Genomic DNA, 19,608 nt, shown 5'->3' on the forward strand with positions numbered 1-19,608 from the left:
CTCACCTGAAGTTATCGATCAGGCCCCGCACTGGAGCGGGACACTTTTTTCACCTGGTCCCAGCTTGGCTGAGCCATCTTCCTCCTTTAAACTGGCTTCTCTGCTGTTTTTTCTCTTTCTCTCTTTTTTAAGTCCATTGACTACTTTGGGGTTGATGTGGGTTCTGAGCAGGACAAGGTATATTTCCTGTGTCTTGAGAAGAAACAGATGCCTCCACCTTCAGTCGCCATCATGATTTCCATTCTGTTGACTGCATCCCTTTATTGGTACTCCCTTCTGTCCAGCGACACTCGCTCCCCTCCCATGAAGCGAGCTCTGCTGTCCTGACCTCATTCTCAGACTTCCATCCTTATCCCAGGAAGCAGCAGGGCTATTGGGTGGGGAACAGCAAGGAAATTTGATGGCTCAAGTATGTATTCTTTAAGCTGATGTTAGGTTGCATCAGTTTTGAATTTTGTACAAAGAGAAGTGATTTTCTGGACATTCTCATTCTTGATCTTCAGCCCTGGCATCTAATTTTCATATGTTCATGTCAACAGGAAGGTCTCTCTTTGTGAAGAGGTTGCACAGCCAGCTGAAAATGCAGTTTAATGGAGCAGAAGTGCCTCAAAAAGTTATTCGATTGATGGACCCTCAGGTGGATGAGAATGAAGTCCTGGGGTCCCTTCTGCCTTTCCTGGATGCGCAGTATCAGAGGAGACCCATAATATTCCACTTTGACGTGACCTCTTCAGTAAGTCGAACTTCCCTTATAGTTCAGACGGTAAAGAAACTGCCTGCAATGCAGGAGACCCAGGTTTAATCCCTGGTCAGGAAGATCCCCTGGAGAAAGGAATGGCTACCCACTGCAGTATTTTTGGAATTCTGGAGAATTCCATGGACAGAGGAGCCTGACAGGGTATATATAGTCCATGGGGTCGCAAAGAGTCAGACACAACTGAGCGACTAACATTTTCACTTTCACTTTCACTTCAGTAAGTTGCCCCCAGGTTCTAGCTGAGTGGCTGGGTAGAGAAAGACACAGCTTCCACATCCTGCCCTACCCTATCCCCAGTATAAAGAATTTCTTTTTTCTACATGCATTGATACTCAGTGTCATTGTAAAATAGAGCAGAATAAGAAGGCCCTTAGGGTTGGGAGGACTGCTGTCTTCTATGTAAGTATTTACAGAACAACATGATTGTATCCTTAGGTGCGGACTGGTATTTGGGTATTTCTCTTCAAACTCCTCATTCTCCAGCACTTAATGGATATAAATGGGAAGATGTGGCTTCGGAACCCCTGCCACTTATATATCATTGAAATCCTAGAAAGGAATTCAACATTGCCACGAAGGCCTTCGAAGCTGGTGTGTATCAGGGTACTCTCATGCTGCTGTGGGGGCAGGGGCTTTTATTCATGTTTGTGACTCCCCACTTTTGCCTTAGCAGAGTAACTGAGTGCAGTGTTAGTAAAGAAGAATCTTTAAACTTATTTTTAAATAATGCATGGAATACAAAGATTCTTTTATTAATTAATAGTACCTTAGATTTGTTCTCTTTGGGGTGAGTGCTGTGTGTTTGGGTTAAATGCCAGTGGTGATTGGAATGCAGGAACTTCACTCGCTAGGAGAAGCACCATCTTTCTTAATGACAGCCAACATGGGAAAGAGAATTCCATTATATCAATTTCTTAACTGAAGGGAGTTTTATGCTCATATGCACACACAAACATGCATGTATATTCTAGATGGAGAGATTTAGTTCCAAGAGGCTGAGTAGAAAAGGGCTTTGTTATTTACAGTGCAGCTCACACCATGCCTGAATGTGCAGAAGGTAACACCTCATGCAAAGAGTACAGAAATCCCTTCATGAAAAGTGGTTTTTCATAGAGGTCCATGCAGTCTAGACCATGTTGAGGATTAAAACACAAAAGCACTTTTTGGGAAATTCAGCCATAACTCATTTCATTTGTGTCTCTCCTTTCCAGAATGCACTTGTCCCCCAGTTCAATTTTCTAGACATCTTCCCCAAAGTGACCTGCAGACCTCCCAAAGAAGTGATCAACATGGAGCTGGATCCTCAGCAGAGCTACAAAGAGCCAGGAATGGATCAGAGAGCATTCCGTAGTGAAATATTCCAGAGACCTTACCAATATTTAAGACGGTTCCATCAGAAAGAAAACCTAGACACATTCCAGTACCAAAAAGGTTCTGTTGAGGGCAGCCCTTGTGAATGCATCCAGCACCTCCTGATTTACTGCGGGGTGATAAACCCGTCCTGGTCAGAACTTCAGAACTTTGCTCGGTTCCTGAACTACCAGCTCCAAGATTGTGAGGCCTCTGTCTTCTGTAATCCCACCTTTGTTGGAGACACATTGGTGGGTTTCAAGAACTTTGTGGTCACCTTCATGATCTTCATGGCCCGAGATTTTGCCACACCTACACTTCCCACATCTGACCAAAGTCCCGGGAAGTACACGTTCACTATGGATGGGGTCAAAGAAGAAGACCTCGCCCCTTTCTCTCTCCGGAAGAGGTGGGAGTCGGAGCCCCACCCATATGTTTTTTTCAACAGTGACCACACATCCATGACGTTCATAGGTTTCCATTTCCATTCCAACCAGAACGGTGGTGTTGATGCCATAGACCGCTTGAGTGGGAAGGTAATCAAGAAGGATGTTATGACAGTGCAACTGTACCAGGGGCTGTTGCTTCAGAGGGTGCCCTTCAACGTTGACTTTGACCAGCTGCCCAGACATGAGAAACTTGAAAAACTGTGCCTGGCATTGGGTATCCAGTGCACCACAGACCCTGATGAAACATACGAGCTTACAACAGATAATATGCTTAAGATCCTTGCCATTGAGATGCGTTTCCGGTGTGGCATCCCCGTCATCATCATGGGAGAAACCGGCTGTGGGAAAACCAGACTCATTAAATTCCTTAGTGACCTGCGGCGTCAGGGTGCTGATGCTGAAACCGTGAAGTTGGTCAAGGTCCACGGAGGAACAACTGCCGACATGATCTACTCCAAGGTCAGGGAGGCTGAAGAGCTGGCCCACATCAATAAGGCCCAGTATCAGTTGGACACTATCTTGTTCTTTGATGAAGCCAACACCACGGAGGCCATAAGCTGCATCAAAGAGGTCCTGTGCGACCACACAGTGGGTGGCCAGCCCCTGGCTAAGGATTCTGGCTTGCATATCATTGCAGCCTGCAACCCTTACCGGAAGCACACCCAGGAGATGATCTGCCGTCTGGAGTCAGCCGGATTGGGGTACAGGGTTAGTGCAGAAGAGACGGCCGAGAGGCTTGGCTCCATCCCCCTGAGGCAGCTGGTGTACCGTGTCCACGCTCTGCCGCCGAGCCTGATCCCCCTGGTGTGGGACTTTGGACAATTGAATGACTCTGCAGAAAAACTCTACATCCATCAGATTGTCCAGAGACTGGTGAAGTCCATCGTGATGGTGCAGAGTGAGACTCGTGTAATCACGGAAGTGCTTTCTGCCTCTCAGGGTTTCATGAGGAAAAGACAAAATGAGTGCAGCTTTGTCAGCCTCAGGGATGTAGAACGCTGTGTGAAAGTTTTCAAATGGTTTTACGACCACAGTGAGATGCTCTTGTCTAAGTTGTATTCCTTTCTCTCTAAGACTGGGGTCAACCAAAACGACTTTGAGAGAGATCCTGTCCTCTGGTCCCTGGTTCTGGCTGTCGGGGTCTGTTACCACGCCTCTGTAGAGGAGAAGGAATCTTATCGGACAGCTATTTGCAGCTTCTTTCCAGCACCATATAATGACAGCAGGGTTATCCTGGATGAGATAATGCAAACCCAGGATCTTTTTCTGCATGGTGTGTCTCTGAGGAAAACGATCGCCAGGAACTTGGCTTTGAAGGAGAACGTCTTCATGATGGTTATCTGCATCGAGCTCAAGATTCCTCTCTTCCTGGTGGGCAAGCCCGGCAGCTCCAAATCTCTCGCCAAGACCATCGTGGCAGATGCCATGCAAGGCCAGGCTGCACACTCGGACCTCTTCCGGCACCTGAAGGAGGTCCATTTGGTGTCATTCCAGTGTAGTCCACATTCCACCCCACAGGGCATCATAGGCACCTTCAAGCAGTGTGCCCGTTTCCAGCAGGGGAAGGACCTCGAGCGGTATGTCTCCGTGGTGGTGTTAGATGAGGTTGGACTAGCAGAAGACTCACCCAAAATGCCCCTGAAGGCACTGCACCCATTGCTGGAAGATGGATGCATTGAAGATGATCCTGCCCCCCACAAAAAAGTTGGCTTCATAGGCATTTCCAACTGGGCCTTGGATCCCGCCAAGATGAACCGGGGTATATTTGTGTCACGTGGCAGCCCCAGCGAAAGAGAGCTCATTGAGAGTGCCAGGGGAATTTGCGCTTCAGAGCGCCTCGTCCAAGAAAGAATCCGAGGATACTTCACATCCTTTGCCAAAGCCTACGAAACAGTGTGTAAGAGGCAGGACAAGGAATTCTTTGGGCTTCGTGATTACTACAGCCTCATCAAAATGGTCTTTGCTGCAGCCAAAGCTTCTAATAAGGAGCCTTCTCCTCAAGACATCGCACAAGCTGTCCTTCGGAACTTCAGTGGCAAAGACGACATTCGTGCCCTGGACATCTTTTCAGCCAATTTACCCGAGGCAAAATACACAGAGGAAGTCAGCACCATGCAGCTGATCCACCAGAACTTATACGGCCATCTTCAGACAATGCATGGCAGAGAGCTGGATGACTCCGAGTCCCGCTACCTGCTTGTGCTGACCAGAAATTACGTGGCCCTGCAGATCCTCCAGCAGGCATTCTTCATTACAGACCAACCAGAGATTATTTTTGGATCCAGTTTTCCCAAAGATCAAGAGTACAACCAGATCTGCCGAAATATCAACCGAGTAAAGATCTGCATGGAAACCGGCAAGATGGTGGTGCTGCTCAACCTGCAGAACCTCTATGAGAGCCTCTATGACGCACTCAATCAATACTATGTCTACCTTGGCGGTCAGAAGTACGTGGACCTGGGTCTGGGGACCCATCGGGTCAAATGTCGAGTTCACCCAGACTTCCGCTTGATAGTCATTGAGGAGAAAGATGTCGTCTACAAACATTTTCCCATCCCCCTCATTAACCGGCTGGAGAAGCACTATCTGGACATCAACACTGTTTTGGAGAAATGGCAGAAGAATATCGTGGAAGAGCTCAAGGTGTGGGTGGAGAAGTTTATAGATGTGAAAGCAGAGCAGTTTCTCGCCAGACCCAAATACAGCCCTTCTGACGTCTTCATTGGGTACCACTCAGACACATGTGCCTCGGTGGTGCTCCAGGTCGTAGAGCAGGTCGGGCCCAAGGTCTTGACTGATGAACTTTACCAGAAAGTCTCTGCGCAGGCCAAGTCAGTGCTGCTGGATTGTGCCACCCCTGATGCTGTGGTCCGGCTGAATGCTTCCTCACTCGGCCAGTTCACTGCACAGTCCCTGTCAGAAGAATACCATCACAGGCAGCAGCATAACTCCTTTGCAGACTTCCTCCGGGCTCACCTTTGCACGATGGATTCAGAACACCATGCCATCTTCACAGAGGTTATTATCTTTCTGTATTTTACCCTTTTCCTCTTTCACCTCTGGGTCCTTGACTTCCTAGCATCAAGAATTCAAGATTCTTTGCAAGTCAGTGTATGAAAGTTTAGTCACTCAGTTGTGTCCGACTCTTTGCAACCACATGGACTGTAGCCTACCAGGCTCCTCTGTCCATGGGATTTTCCAGGCAAGAGTACTGGAGTGGGTTGCCATTTCCTTCTCCAGAGGATCTTCCTGACACAGGGACTGAACCCAGATCTCCCACATTGCAGGCAGATGCTTTACCATCTGAGCCACCAGGGAAGTCCTAAGTCAGTGTATCGGAACCATAAATGTTGAGACTTTTGGTTCCTCTGCGTGGTAAGGGCAAGGAGACCTACATATCTTGACGGTTAGTGTTACCAGGTGTTGAGTGCCCATTTTTGGCAGTGCTGTGTACAGTTCTCCGTTCATCCAGGGAAATACCATGTTTGAGTACTGCTCTGAGGACTGCGGATATAAAGATGAGGTGGCACAGGGCTTGTCCCTGGTCAGCATACAGTGTAAGGGTGAAAGACACACATGAATGGGTACTGTTGACATCTTATGATAGTGTTATCCACAGAGGCAAAGAGGAGCAGCACAAATCAGGATGAGGTCACGACTCATCTTTAAGAGGTGACCATCAAGCTGATTGTGAAGAATGGTTTGGAAGGTATTATAAGCAGAGGGTCCTACTTGAGCAAGGATGTCAAGGTTTAAAAAATCCAGTCTTTGCAGGAAACCAGGAATTAATTACTGATGAAGCCTAAAGCTCAAGGCCCTAAGTTCTGAGAGATGGGAGTGAGATATAGCCAGACAAACTTCATGGAGGATCTTTTCAGTGGCACCAAGGAGCTTTGCTTTCCTGTGTAAGGGGAGTGATGGAGAAATGTGTGTGGAAATGTGTCCCACGTCCTGAGAGAGGAAGGGGGAAAAATCTGATAAAAGACTCACAGATAAGATATACCAGTAGTGAGGCTGCAGTACCAGTTCAGTCAAAGGATGGATGGGTGGAATTGAGACATAGTGAGGATTCATACTGGCAGAGATAAAGATTGATTTTGTACAGGGGCTCTGGGAGATGGAGGAGGCTAAGGATGGCTCCATGGTTTCTTCCTTGGTTGACCAGAAGTTTGGTTAATCACATCTCTGTTGTTGTTCAGTCAGCAAGTTGTGTCTGCCTTTGTGACCCCATGGACTAAAGCATGCCAGGCTTCCCTGTCTCTCACCATCTCCTGGAGTTTGCCCAACTTTGTGTCCATTGCATCGGTGATGCCATCCAACCATCTCATCCTCTGCTGTCCCCTTCTGCTTCTGCCTTCAATCTTTCTCAGCATCAGGGTCTTTTCCAGTGAATCGGCTGTTTGCATCAGGTGGCCAACGTATTGGTGCTTCAGCTTCAGCATCAGTCCTTCCAATTAGTATTCAGGGTTGATTTCCTTTAAAATTGACTGATTTGATCTCCTTGCTGTCCAAGGGACTCTCAGAGTCTTCTCTAGGCACCACAGTTTGAAAACATCAATTCTAAAGCACTCTGCCTTCTTTATGGTCCCGCTCTCACAACCATACGTGACTACTGGAAAGACCATAGTTTTAACTATACAGACCTTTGTTGGCAAAGTGATGTCTTTGCTTTTTAATACACTGTCTAGGTTTGTCATAGCTTTCCTGCCAATGACAAACCAGTTATGAGCAACAAGTCTGGTGGAGGCAATGATGAATTCCATTTGGGATGGGCTTTGATGTTCCTGTAACATCTAGGTAGTCTGTCATCAATTGGAGATAGGAATAGGAAGCTCAGTGATAAGGCCAGCCTGGAGATAATGATTCAGGGCCTAGCAGCGTGTCCTTAAAGAGTGTACTGGTTGCACTGTGTGGTGTGATCCAGTAGCAGGAGAGATTTGGTTAACAGCTGTGGCCAAGACGGCCGGCTCCACGGAAAGTTTGAAGTAAGATTGCAAAGGACAAGTGGTATTTGTTCTGAGTGCTAAGGTATCCTCACAAGCAGGGTTCAAAGCAAGAAAAGATGTTGGAATCTAGGAAGAAGATTCAAAGGCATCTTAGGGGCGGATGAGTCTTCTCTCCAATACCTTTGATCCTGTAGGTTCTGTTTGCCTCAGCACCACCTCATGTTAGAAAACTCCTCTGGGTTTGGATTCCCAGTTGGGTCTGTGTACCAACTGCACAATGATGAGCCCATAGAAGCTATTTGCTGAGCATCCTCATGTTTCTAGGATCTAAATCTAGGAGACAACGCTTTCTTGCATTCCACTGAATGATTTTAATTTCCTGCCTTTGTAGATCACTACATTCTCCAGGCTGCTAACCAGTCATGACTGTGAACTTTTAGAATCAGAAGTAAAGGACTGGACTGTGAAACTCAGCGTCTTGTCACTGCAACAGTTTGACACCGAGTACTCTTTCCTCAAGGAAGTTCGGTGAGGATCCCTGCCCTCCCCTCCCTCTCTCCTCCCTCCTTAGGATCAACCACTTTGTATTTCATATGTGTGACTATTAACCACTGGTGTTTTCTAACCAGCTTTGGTTAGTGAACCTTGAGAACAAGTGACTCTGAAAGGATGCGTTTTGCTTTTCCAAGTGTCCTGATCTCTGTTGTCCTCTCTGAAAACATCCTTTCTGACTCCAGCATTGTTATGTCTCATTAGGAGGCATCTATTGGGGCTTTTTTCTCTCTCCACTGGAATGTCTACTCACCTTACAGAGGAAAATCCCACTTGAATAGTTTTCCTATATAGCCCTTATGGTTCCCATCACTCTGGAGAATATTATCACCAACTTTTAGGACAGAAAACTCACTTGGATAATTTCCTTTTTCTTTCAGAAACTGCTTAGCTCACACAGCCAGGTGTAAAATTCTGGTTATTCAAACAGATTTTGAAGATGGAAGTCACAGTGCTCAGCTCATCGCCTCAGCAAAGTATGTCTTTTTTCTTTTTCTCAGAAACTACATAGTTAGTTAGTTCAGTCGCTCAGTCGTGTCAGACTCTTTGCGACCCCATGAATCGCAGCTCGCCAGGCCTCCCTGTCCATCACAAACTCCCGGAGTTTGCTCAAACTCCATTGAGTTGGTGATGCCATCCAGCCATCTCATCCTCTGTCGTCCCCTTCTCCCCCTGCCCCCAATCCCTCCCAGCATCAGCGTCTTTTCCAATGAGTCAACTCTTCGCATGAGGTGGCCAAAGTATTGGAGTTTCACCTTCAACATCAGTCCTTCCAAAGAGCACCCAGGACTGATCTGCCTTAGGATGGACTGGTTGGATCTCCTTGCAGTCCAAGGGACTCTCAAGAGTCTTCTCCAACACCACAGTTCAAAAGCATCAATTCTTCGGTGCTCAGCTTTCTTCACAGTCCAACTCTCACATCCATACATGACCACTGGAAAAACCATAGCCTTGACTAGATGAACCTTTGTTGGCAAAGTAATGTCTCTGCTTTTTAATATGCTGTCTAGGTTGGTCATAATTTTCCTCCCAAGGAGTAAGCATCTTTTAAGTTCATGGCAGCAATCACCAGCTGCAGTGATTTTGGAGCCCCCCCCCAAAATAAATTCTGACACTGTTTCCACTGTTTCCCCATCTATTTGCCATGAATTGATGGGACCAGATGTCATGTGCTGTTTAGGTTGGTCATAACTTTCCTTCCAAGGAGTAAACATCTTTTAATTTCATGGCTGCAATCACCATCTGCAGTGATTTTGGAGCCCAGAAAAATAAAGTCAGCCATTGTTTCCACTGTTTCCCCATCATTTCCATGAAGTGATGGGACTGGATGCCATGATCTTAGTTTTCTGAATGTTGAACTTTAAGCCAACTTTTTCACTCTCCTCTTTCACTTTCATCAAGAGATTTTTAGTTCCTCTTAACCTTCTGCCATAAGGGTGGTGTCATCTGCATATCTGAGGTTATTGATATTTCTCCTGGCAATCTTGATTCCAGTTTGTGCTCACTCCAGCCCAGCGTTTCTCATGATGTACTCTGCATATAAGTTAAATAAGCAGGGTGATAATATATAACCTTGACATACTCCTTTTCCTATTTGGAACCAGTTTGTTGTTCCATGTCCATAGGATACCCCAAATTTATTCAGGAGCTCCTAAAGAATTTTTTCTTTAAAATTGTATAGTATCAGAATAAACATAGAAATAAAAATTATTCTCCATTTTCATTCCCCTAAATATGGACTAGAGAAACAAAGAGAGAAAAGGCTCTTCAGTTCAGTTTAGTTCACTCACTCAGTCATGTCCGACTCTTTGCGACCCCATGAATTGCAGCACGCCAGGCCTCCCTGCCCATCACCAACTCCCAGAGTTTACTCAAACCCGTGTCGATTGAGTTGGTGATGCCATCCAACCATCTCATCCTCTATCGTCCCCTTGTCCTCCTGCCCCCAATCCCTCCCAGCATCAGGGTCTTTTCCAATGAGTCAACTCTTCGCATGAGGTGGCCAAAGTACTGGAGTTTCAGCATAAGTCCTTCCAATGAACACCCAGGACTGATCTCCTTTAGGATAGACTGGTTGGATCTCCTTGCGGTCCCGAAAAGGCTCTTAACAACGAAAAAATAGCCAAATGCAAGAAGTATAAATAACAGAATATTAGCAGGATATAAGAGAGTATCCTTGAAACATATTTTAGCTGACGTGATTTGGTCATTGTTCATTTTAAATTACGTGATATGAATTTACTGCAAGTTCAGAGGCCTTAATGGTATTTAAATGCTTTCAGTTGTATTTATTTGACAGCTTTAAATTGTTTGTAGTGGAAATTTGATGCTTTTAGAATTAACTGCATCCCCTTATTACTTGATGTTAAAGTAAAAGTAATTTTTGGACCTTCCAAAGCATTGGAAGCCATATTTCGTATCATGATTATCTTTGTCCTTTGGTTATCTGTTCACAGAACTCTGTTTCTTGAAATGGACAAGAGCACTACCCTTACCCTTAGTAGCGTCTGGCCAAGCTTATTAAGCATTATAAGAGAGGGTTCCTGACCAATTAAAAAATGCCATTTCAAAGGAGAGGAACACAGGAATAGGGGAAAGAAATGAGACTATTTAGAGAAGTCTTGCCCCTGTTCTCTTGTAAGAGAGGATAACAAGCATGAAGGTGTGAAATTTATGTACAGTTAAAAAAAAAAAGTGAGATGAAACTTGACCTCTTTGAGGACACCCTTTAATCATTTTGCAGTGTTCATTTTGTTTTTTCTTAGCTTTTTTGTTTTGTTCTGTCTTTGCTTTTTTTGTTTTTAAAATAGGTATTCTGCTATAAATGAAATCAACAAGATACAAGGAAATGAGAACTATATCTTGGTCTATTTTATCACAAAACTGTCCCGGATGGGAAGTGGAACGTCCTATGTAGGATTCCATGGAGGTAGGACCGAAATATTTGTGAATATGTTTGTATAATAATGTTTAAGTTATTTCTAATTTGGTCCTGCGGTGGTGGTGGTTTAGTCACTAAGTCATGTCCAACTCTTGTGACCCCATGGACTATAGCCCGTCAGGCTCCTCTGTCCCTGGGATTTTCCAGGAGTGGGTTGCCATTTCCATCTCCAGGGCATCTTCCCAACCCCGGGATCAAACCTACGTCTGCTGCATTGCAGACAGTCTCCTGCATTGTTGGTGGATTCTTTCCCCAAGCCACTGTTTGGTCCTATGATGTACAAAGTCTGATATTAGAAGATTAATGTTAATCTCAGTGGTCCTCCCAGGTGGCTCAGTGGTAAAGAATCTGCCTGCCAATGCAGGAGACACAGGAGATGCAGGTTGCATCTCTGGGTTCAGAAGATGGCCTGGAGGAAGAAATGGCAACCCACTCCATTTCCTTGCCTGGAAAATTTCCAGAAAATTTCTGTCCTTGGAAAATTTCCATGGACAGAGGAGCCTGGTAGGCTACAGTCAGTGGGGTCACAAAGAGTTAGACACAACTGAGTGACTGAGCACACACACATAATCTCAACTGTGTTTGTTTCAAATGCAATTAGATTTCTTAAAGCTGATTGATGCGAAAAACAAAAACACTTCATCTTCAGACTGGCTGCTGCAACCTACAGTACTTCATTTCAGTATTTGTTGATAAATGCTTGATTAATCTCTGGTTCCTCCCCTTTTACTATATGGATAATGCAGAAAGATATTTCCCACTGGCATTGTTATGAATATGTGGATACTTAATGCCTGCTCCTGGGGTCAGAAAATGCTATCTTAAATCTCTCTTTTTTTTCTGAGGAAGACTCACCAAATATTTACTACATAGGCACACCTTGTTTAATTGCACTTTGCTTTATTGCACTCCACAGATACTGCATTTCTTACAAATTGAAGGCTTGTGCCAAGTCTCTCAGTGCCATTTTTCTGAAGGCCTTTGCTCACGTCATGTCTCTGAATTGTCTCAAGTATTTGAGATAATTCTCAAACTATTTCAAGCATTTTCATTATTATATGTGCTCTGGTCACCTGTGATCAGAGTGACCTTTTGTGTTGCTACTACGACTAGATGAAAGCTAGGACGATGGTTAGCATTTTTCAGCAATATAGTATTTTGGGTTGTTTTATTTTGTGTGTGTGCAGTACAGTATTTTTATTTGTGTACTTTTGGCTGCACTGGGTCTTCATTGCTATGCTTGGACTTTCTCTAGTTGTGGTGCTCAGACTCACTGCGGTGGCTTCTCTTATTGCAGAGCACTGATCTGGCTCAGTAGTGGTGATGCACAGGCGTAGTTGCCCTGAGGCATGTGTAATCTTCCCAGACCAGGGACTGAACCTGTGTCTCCTGCTTTGGCAGGTGGATTGTTTACAACTGGACCACCAGGAATGTCCCAAGTATTTTTTAATTAAGGCATGTATGTCGTGTTTTGACATAATGCTATTACACACTTAATAAAATACAGTGTAGTATAAACAATTTTTATAGACACTGTGAAACCAAAAAACTTGTGTGATTTGATTTATTGTAATATTTGTTTTGTTGGGACCTGATCCTAAAGAATCTCCAAGGAATCTGCTGTATGAGAAAATTGGTATTCTAGAAACGGGCAAATAATAATTTAGTTTAATAATTTAGTAGTTAATAAGAGGCAAACCTTGCTGGTGTCTCACACCCCTCTACTGATTACGATACAGAAAGTTTAATAATACAGCTATAGAAGAATAATAAGCCTTCTTTAAATACTTTTTTTTTTGTTAGTCATGTCAGTTCTTAAAACTGATTTTCATGCTAAGGTTGTTAACATCTATAGTGTGACATCTATATGTTTCCCATATATATTCAAGGGATTAGACTTTAGGATACAAATCATTCATTCAACCGTATGTTAAAATGTCAGGACAGTGGTGTATCCCTGCTTACAACTGTCAGGAAGAAACCAGCGGACACAGGGAAGATTCTGGGGCTTGTTTTCCCAGGGCTGTGGCATTCTGTGCACATCGACGACCTCCGGAGATCCACAGTCATGGTTTCAGACGTAACTAAACTGCAGGATGTGGCCATCAGCCAGCTGTTTAAACCAGAAGATCCCCCTAAGGGTGAGTCTGGAGAAAAGGTCCTTGGGGAGGTAGGATGGTGGGAGCGGAAGCCAGGAGGTGTGCACTCTGCCGCGAGGACAGGTCCTCAGGCTACTGTCCCCCAAGTCCAACACCTGCCCCTTGGCAAGAGCTTGGGACACATTTGCTGAACTGAGTATTGATGAATCCAGGGCACTGTCTCCTACTTCCAAGGCCAGGAGAAGGCAGTATTTCCACAAGGTCTTTGCAGGTGCCTGTGGAACATGTCAGATTCTGTTTACCCTGGCTTCCGGATCAGCCATCTGAACCCAGGATGGAAGCTCGGGTTGCCACTGGTGGACCACGTCAAGTGGGCAAATGGAGGCTGATCTATGTGACTGACAGTCTCTCCTTTGGGGCCCCTTCCTGGGGCTGGTGCCAGGGAAACCCAGACAGATCCCCAGCACACAACGCACACGATGTTGCCAGCGCTCCCCACCACCACTTCTGCCTCTGAACAGTAGCTCCATTGTTTTACTTCTTTGCAGTGGAGGTGGGCCACCGAGCCCAAGAAGATGGTGAGGAGCTGATGGAAACTGAGGCGGTCACGTCGCAGCAAGTGGTAGAGGTAAAAATGGAGACAGAAAGTCCTGAGACAAATGATAGCCCAGGCTTCGGACCAGAACATGATGTAAGTTCTCACTCTTTCTGGCCCTCTAAGCCCTTGGGCGGTGGGCTCCCCTTCCTTAGACTTACACCCAGGGGTCCGAGGAGTGGAGTCAGCTGGCAGGGCTCAGCCCAGCCCTCCTCTCCCTGCCTCTGTGAGTGCAGGTGAGATCACCAGGAGCAGATCTGACCTTGGCTTTTCCTGGTGTCCCCTAGTCAGTTTTGCTCTGTTGCTTGACCCCTGACAAGGTCCCCAGGCACATAGGATTGTCTTGTAGTAGATTTTTTTTTTCTTTTGGCCACACGACATGGCTTGCAGGGTCTTGTTAATAGTTCCCTGACCAGGGATTGAACCCAGGCCCATGGTAGTGAAAGTGCAATGTCTTTACCACTGGACCGCCAGGGAATTCCCTCACAGTGGTTCTAAGGGGAACTTGACAAGGACATGTGGTAGGAACTTGGACAGGAGGAAAACTGTGCCCCCTGCATGCAGTGCCTGGACCTTATGTCCCTGGCATCACCTGGCTTTTCTTGACGTTTAAGTGGCAGAAATGGAAGGCTTGATTGTCTGTCGACAGACGCAGATCCTGGACACCACCAGGCTGCTGAAAAGCTGTATTCAGGGTGCCGTGGGCATGCTCAGAGACCAGAATGAGGACTGTCAGCGCAGTGTTCGGAGGGTCTCCATCCTCCTCAGCCTCCTAGAGGAAGATGGTGAGTACAGAGGTGTGGGAGCCCCTCTTGTCCACACCCCAGCCTGGGCTTCTCCTTCGGTCCATGAATCATCCCCCCGCTGTAGGTCTCCATGGCTCCCAGAAGCAGCTGGCTCTCTGGCAACCTACACGCACCTCTGGGATTTCTGTAGACTTGGCCTGGCCAAAGGAGACGGGCTTCCCTTCCTGCTGGGATGCGTCAGGGATGCCGAGCCCACCGCTCCGTGCCCAGGGATGTGCTGAATGCACGTCTGCTCTGCTTTTCCACAGCCACTTTCTTGCTGGTCGCTAAGATGCGCCTCTACGTCCTTTTAATGAAGCAGGAAGAGAACTCTATCTACAATGTGAAGGACTGGGTGGTGAGGGAGGCCTCCAATCAGGACGCTCTACAGGAGGCTGGCACGTTCAGGTACCGCCAGGAAAGGAAACCCGGGGCGATGGGGGACTGGGGGCAGGGCGCACGGCTCTCCGAGCTGAGGGGCCGCCGCTTCCTTCCAAACCTCTGAGAAATTCAGAGCCATCGACTTTTTTTGCCCGGAGAGCACAGGATAGTCTGGGTGGCAGTTGTATGGGGTTTGCTTGACTCTTTTCTGTACTTTTGTGTGTTTTAAATTTTTTCATAGTGAAAACCAAAACAAACAAAACCCAGAACATCTGTTCTTGTCAGATGTAAACTTTTATCACCATGTTCATCACCATAGACATGGGTGCCGTTTTAGGTTGGTAAATTAAAGAGGTGATAAATATGTACGGGAGGGAAGAAAGCTGCTTTCCTAGACGTCCTGCATGAAGTTATTTGATAACCACGAAAATAAGACCCAAAGTATTCACTTATTGTCCCTGGTGCTTTTTCTACAAACCTTGATGCTGTTCTCAAGACTAGCCCATGACAGCCTGTGTGGTTGAGGGAGAGGGTGTTGCTCTGCATCCCACGGTGGGCAGTGGAAGATGCCGCCCACCCCATCTGCAAGGTCGTCTAAGACCTGAGACTTCATCAGTCTGGCCCTCAGTTTCTTTGACTCCAGGAGAACACTTAACTCATCCAGAGGCTTGGATTCGGTGGGGATGTATCTCCGCACTGTTTTCAAGAAGGACATGTGGGAACATCTAGGTTGAATGGACCATGTGAGCTTCCTGATGGCTGGTTTTGTAACTGTAGGGCTTTTCTGCTTCTGTGTTTTTCTCTAATAATTTTTCATTTCTTTCCCAGTTGTACCTTCTGAAGGATCAGATTTGGACCTGGAATTATTTTTGTTTCTCTTGGTTCCTCTGTATGGATTTTAGATAAATGCTTCTTAAAAATCTATATTTTCTATGTCCTTGACACCACCCCTTCACTTACTGAACTACATATGCTGGTGTTCACAGGGGTTCCCAGGTGCCACTAGTGGTGAAGAATGTGCCTGCCAATGCAGGAGACATAAGAGATGCAGGTTCGATCCATGGGTCGGAAAGATCCCCTGGAGGAGGGCGTGGCAATCCACTCCAGTATTCTTGCCTGGAGAATCGCATGGACAGAGGAGCCTGGCAGGCTACAGTCTATAGGGTCACAAAAAGTCATACTCAACGGAAGTAACTTAGATAAAGACATGCTTTCTTTTTTAATGTAACGTGAAATGAATTTACTTTGGTTTCTTTATTATATTCTATTCACAACTGATTTTTTTTCTTCAAATATCATACTTTTCAAGTGAATTTGGTCATTCTTTGATTTATTTATAGAGCATAGGTGATTTGTTCTGGAAAACAGGTATATAACAAAATAAAACAATACTACTGGGCCTTTTCAATGAACCAATTCCAGTTTATTAGAGGTAAAATTAAGGACCTTTCAAGTTCTGCCTCTAATCTTCAGTTCAGTTCAGTTGCTCAGTTGTGTCCGACTCTTTGCAACCCCATGAACCGCAGCATGTCAGGCCTCCCTATCCATCACCAACTCCCGGAGTCCACCCAAACCCATGTCCATTGAGTCGGTGATGCCATCCAGCCATCTCATCCTCTGTCGTCCCCTTCTCCCCCTGCCCTCAATCTTTCCCAGCATCAGGGTCTTTTCAAATGAGTCAACTCTTCGCATGAGGTGGCCAAAGTATTGGAGTTTCAGCTTCAGCATCAGTCCTTCCAATGAACACCCAGGACTGATCTCCTTTAGGATGGACTGGTTGGATCTCCTTGCAGTCCAAGGGACTCTCAAGAGTCTTCTCCAACACCACAGTTCAAAAGCATCAATTCTTTGGCCCTCAGCTTTCTTTATAGTCCAACTGTCACATCCATACATGACTACTGGAAAAACCATAGCCTTGACTAATGGACCATTGTTGGCAAAGTAATGTCTCTGCTTTTAAACATGCTGTCTAGGTTGGTCATAACTTTCCTTCCAAGGAGTAAGCATCTTTTAACTTCATGGCTGCAATCACCATCTGCAGTGATTTTAGAGCCCAGAAAAATAAAGTCAGCCATTATTTCTACCGTTTCATTTCCATGACGTGATGGGACTGGATACCATGATCTTAGGTTTCTGAGTGTTGAGCTTTAAGCCAACTTTTTCACTCTCTTCTTTCACTTTCATCAAGAGGCTCTTTAGTTCTTCACTTTCTGCCATAAGGGTGATGTCATCTGCATATCTGAGGTTATTGATATTTCTCTCGGCTATCTTGATTCCAGCTCATGCTTCCTCCATCCCAGCATTTCTCATGATGTACTCTGCATATAAGTTAAATATGCAGGGTGACAATATACAGCCTTGACGTACTCCTTTACCTATTTGGAACCAGTCTGTTTTTCCATGTCCAGTTCTAACTGTTGCTTCCTGACCTGCCTCTAATCTTTGTTTGATTTAATCTCTTCTAGTCCTTAAAAATGATGTAAAAACATGAAAAACACAGCTGTAATGTGGGAATAGTAGAGCAGATGTTTTGTTACTGCCATGAAGGCACAAAATGTGAAAAGGTTGTGGGCCTCCCAGTATGGTCTGTGGTCCTTCTAACCTGAGTGGACCTGTCTCTCCCCGACACAGGCAGACCCTCTGGAAGCGGGTCCAGGGCGCTGTGACTCCCCTCCTGGCGAGCATGATCTCCTGTGTCGACAGGGATGGCAACCTTGAGCTACTGGTCAACCCACACTCTCCGTCCTGGGCGAGAGACCTTTGGATGTTTATTTTTAGTGATGTTAAACTTCTGAACATTCCTCTTGTGACGATTGATACAAGGTGAATAGAAGACTTTCTTTTCTTGGAAAGGGATATAAACCCATAACATAGCAGCAAACTTCATAGGCCCTCCCAGATGTTTGAAGAAATATTAGTATGGACTTTAGAATCACATTAAAGTTGGCCCTTTTTGTAGCCTCAAGGGCATGACAATACAGTAACAAAGTGTGGACACAATTCTGAAAAATTCTTGCTTCGTTCTTGACTTTCTTCACTTCCTTGTGCTCAGAGCACCCTTTGCAGTTAAAATGGCCTACTTCCACCTCATCTGCACTGAGGAAGCTGCATGTTAGGGAGCATTTATGTTGATTTTCCTGTTCCTCCAGCCAATGGCAGGAACCGCAGGGCCTGTCCCTAGGCCCGATCTTATGTAACTCAAGCTCAGCTGGCCTGCCAAAACCTTTTTTGGCTTTCAAGTGGCTCAGATTCTCTGCACAGGTATAGGGCAAGAGTGGGTTCAGACATCACCAGACTGGTTCTGCCCAAGTCTTCAAGCAGGTTTGTAACCGTGGTTTGTTTTTGTTTTGTCTGTGAAACCCAGTGATGATATAAGATCATCCTTCAGTTCTTTTCTAGTATAAAAATGAGCTGATCAGTAGACCAGGGGACTGTCTTTGCAGCCCACTAACCTCCCAGTACTTGAAGATGGAGAGGAATTGGCATCAGAAATAGATCTCATCTTGCATCTTGAGTGCCATCTCACTAACCACTTAATTCTTGGTCCTCGTTTGGCCTGTTGCAGGTCTAAAGGAGAGATGTCCTACATCGTGGTGCAGAACTACATGAACCTCTCAGAGAAGGCATCCAATAGTGTCCCATTTAGCTGGAGAATCAAGGACTATCTGGAGGAGTTGTGGGTCCACACTCAGTACATCACAGGAGATGCGGGTGAGCTCAGCAATGGTGGGAGGGGATGTGTTCTACAGGAGGAGACCTTGATACCCTGTCATAGGTCATCACCTCTATTTGAATCCCCTGCAAAACTAGGACACTAGGATATCTCTGAGCCCCTCTCAGCAAGTGCCAGTGACCAGAGTAGTACCTTTGCCCACACTGAGCCGTCATTGTCCTCTCTTGCTCTGTTGTCACATGCCAAGTCATCTGGCCACAGGCATTCCAGGAAAACCCCAATGGTCACACACCACTTTTGGGACTGTCATCTTTCATACATGAAGTAGTCTTTTCAAAGTTTATATATAGCTTTGTGGTTTTTTTTTAAATTATGGTGATCATTTCATAAGATAGGCAGACATCAGATCATTGAAAGTAACATGGTGCATCAACTACAGTTCAATCTTTAAATAAAGGCCAGATGTCTTTTAAAAAATACATGTCAAAATACTTGAAGATGAACTTAGATTTCTAGATAAGCTTTCTGCCACTCTTTTTGAACAAACTCAAAACAACCTCTCTCTTGAGGACAGCGTATTTCTCTTTTTCATACCCTATCAAAAACTGACCCTACTTTTCTATGATAGCACATGACTTGGGGGCCAGCACCCGATCCGTTAGAAAGCAGGTCTTTTTGGTTTGAGCAGCATTTGACCCAACTCCCGGCAGGCAGCCCACTTGTTCCTGGTTCATGTTGGTCCTGGGTTCCCCAAACACTTTATGTCTTATGGAAATATTGGTCTATCCCAGATTGTATTCTCTTTAGGGCTAGCTAGGCTTTTATGGGGGCTTCCCAGGTGGCGCTAGTGGTAAAGATCCCACCTGTCAACGTAGGAGACATAAGAGAAATTGGTTCCATCCCTGGGTTGGAAAGATCCCCTGGAGGAGGGCATGGCAACCTACTCCAGTATTCTTGCCTGGAGAATCCCACGGACAGAGGAGCCTTGCAGGCTACAGTCCATAGGGACGCAAAGGTTAGACATGACCGATGCGACTTCTTAGCACACACGCAGGCTTTTATGGCCAGAGTAGAGCATTC

General features: G+C 45.7%; 1 protein-coding gene across 1 annotated transcript in view; it reads left to right on the forward strand.

The window, feature by feature from the left end:
* LOC122438172 (E3 ubiquitin-protein ligase RNF213-like) overlaps positions 1-19,608 on the forward strand; it is a 110,315-nt gene that overhangs the window by 56,835 nt on the left and 33,872 nt on the right. Inside the window, exons 25-36 of the mRNA XM_043462779.1 lie at positions 540-733; positions 1,193-1,348; positions 1,969-5,574; positions 7,894-8,030; positions 8,435-8,530; positions 10,865-10,983; positions 13,017-13,136; positions 13,643-13,785; positions 14,339-14,474; positions 14,744-14,882; positions 17,487-17,678; positions 18,421-18,566. Of these exons, the coding sequence (XP_043318714.1) occupies positions 540-733; positions 1,193-1,348; positions 1,969-5,574; positions 7,894-8,030; positions 8,435-8,530; positions 10,865-10,983; positions 13,017-13,136; positions 13,643-13,785; positions 14,339-14,474; positions 14,744-14,882; positions 17,487-17,678; positions 18,421-18,566 (5,184 nt within the window). The remainder of the gene's footprint in view (positions 1-539; positions 734-1,192; positions 1,349-1,968; positions 5,575-7,893; positions 8,031-8,434; positions 8,531-10,864; positions 10,984-13,016; positions 13,137-13,642; positions 13,786-14,338; positions 14,475-14,743; positions 14,883-17,486; positions 17,679-18,420; positions 18,567-19,608) is intronic.

Source organism: Cervus canadensis, chromosome 1 (assembly GCF_019320065.1).
Source record: "Cervus canadensis isolate Bull #8, Minnesota chromosome 1, ASM1932006v1, whole genome shotgun sequence".
In the NCBI taxonomy this organism is placed as follows: Eukaryota; Metazoa; Chordata; class Mammalia; order Artiodactyla; family Cervidae; genus Cervus; species Cervus canadensis.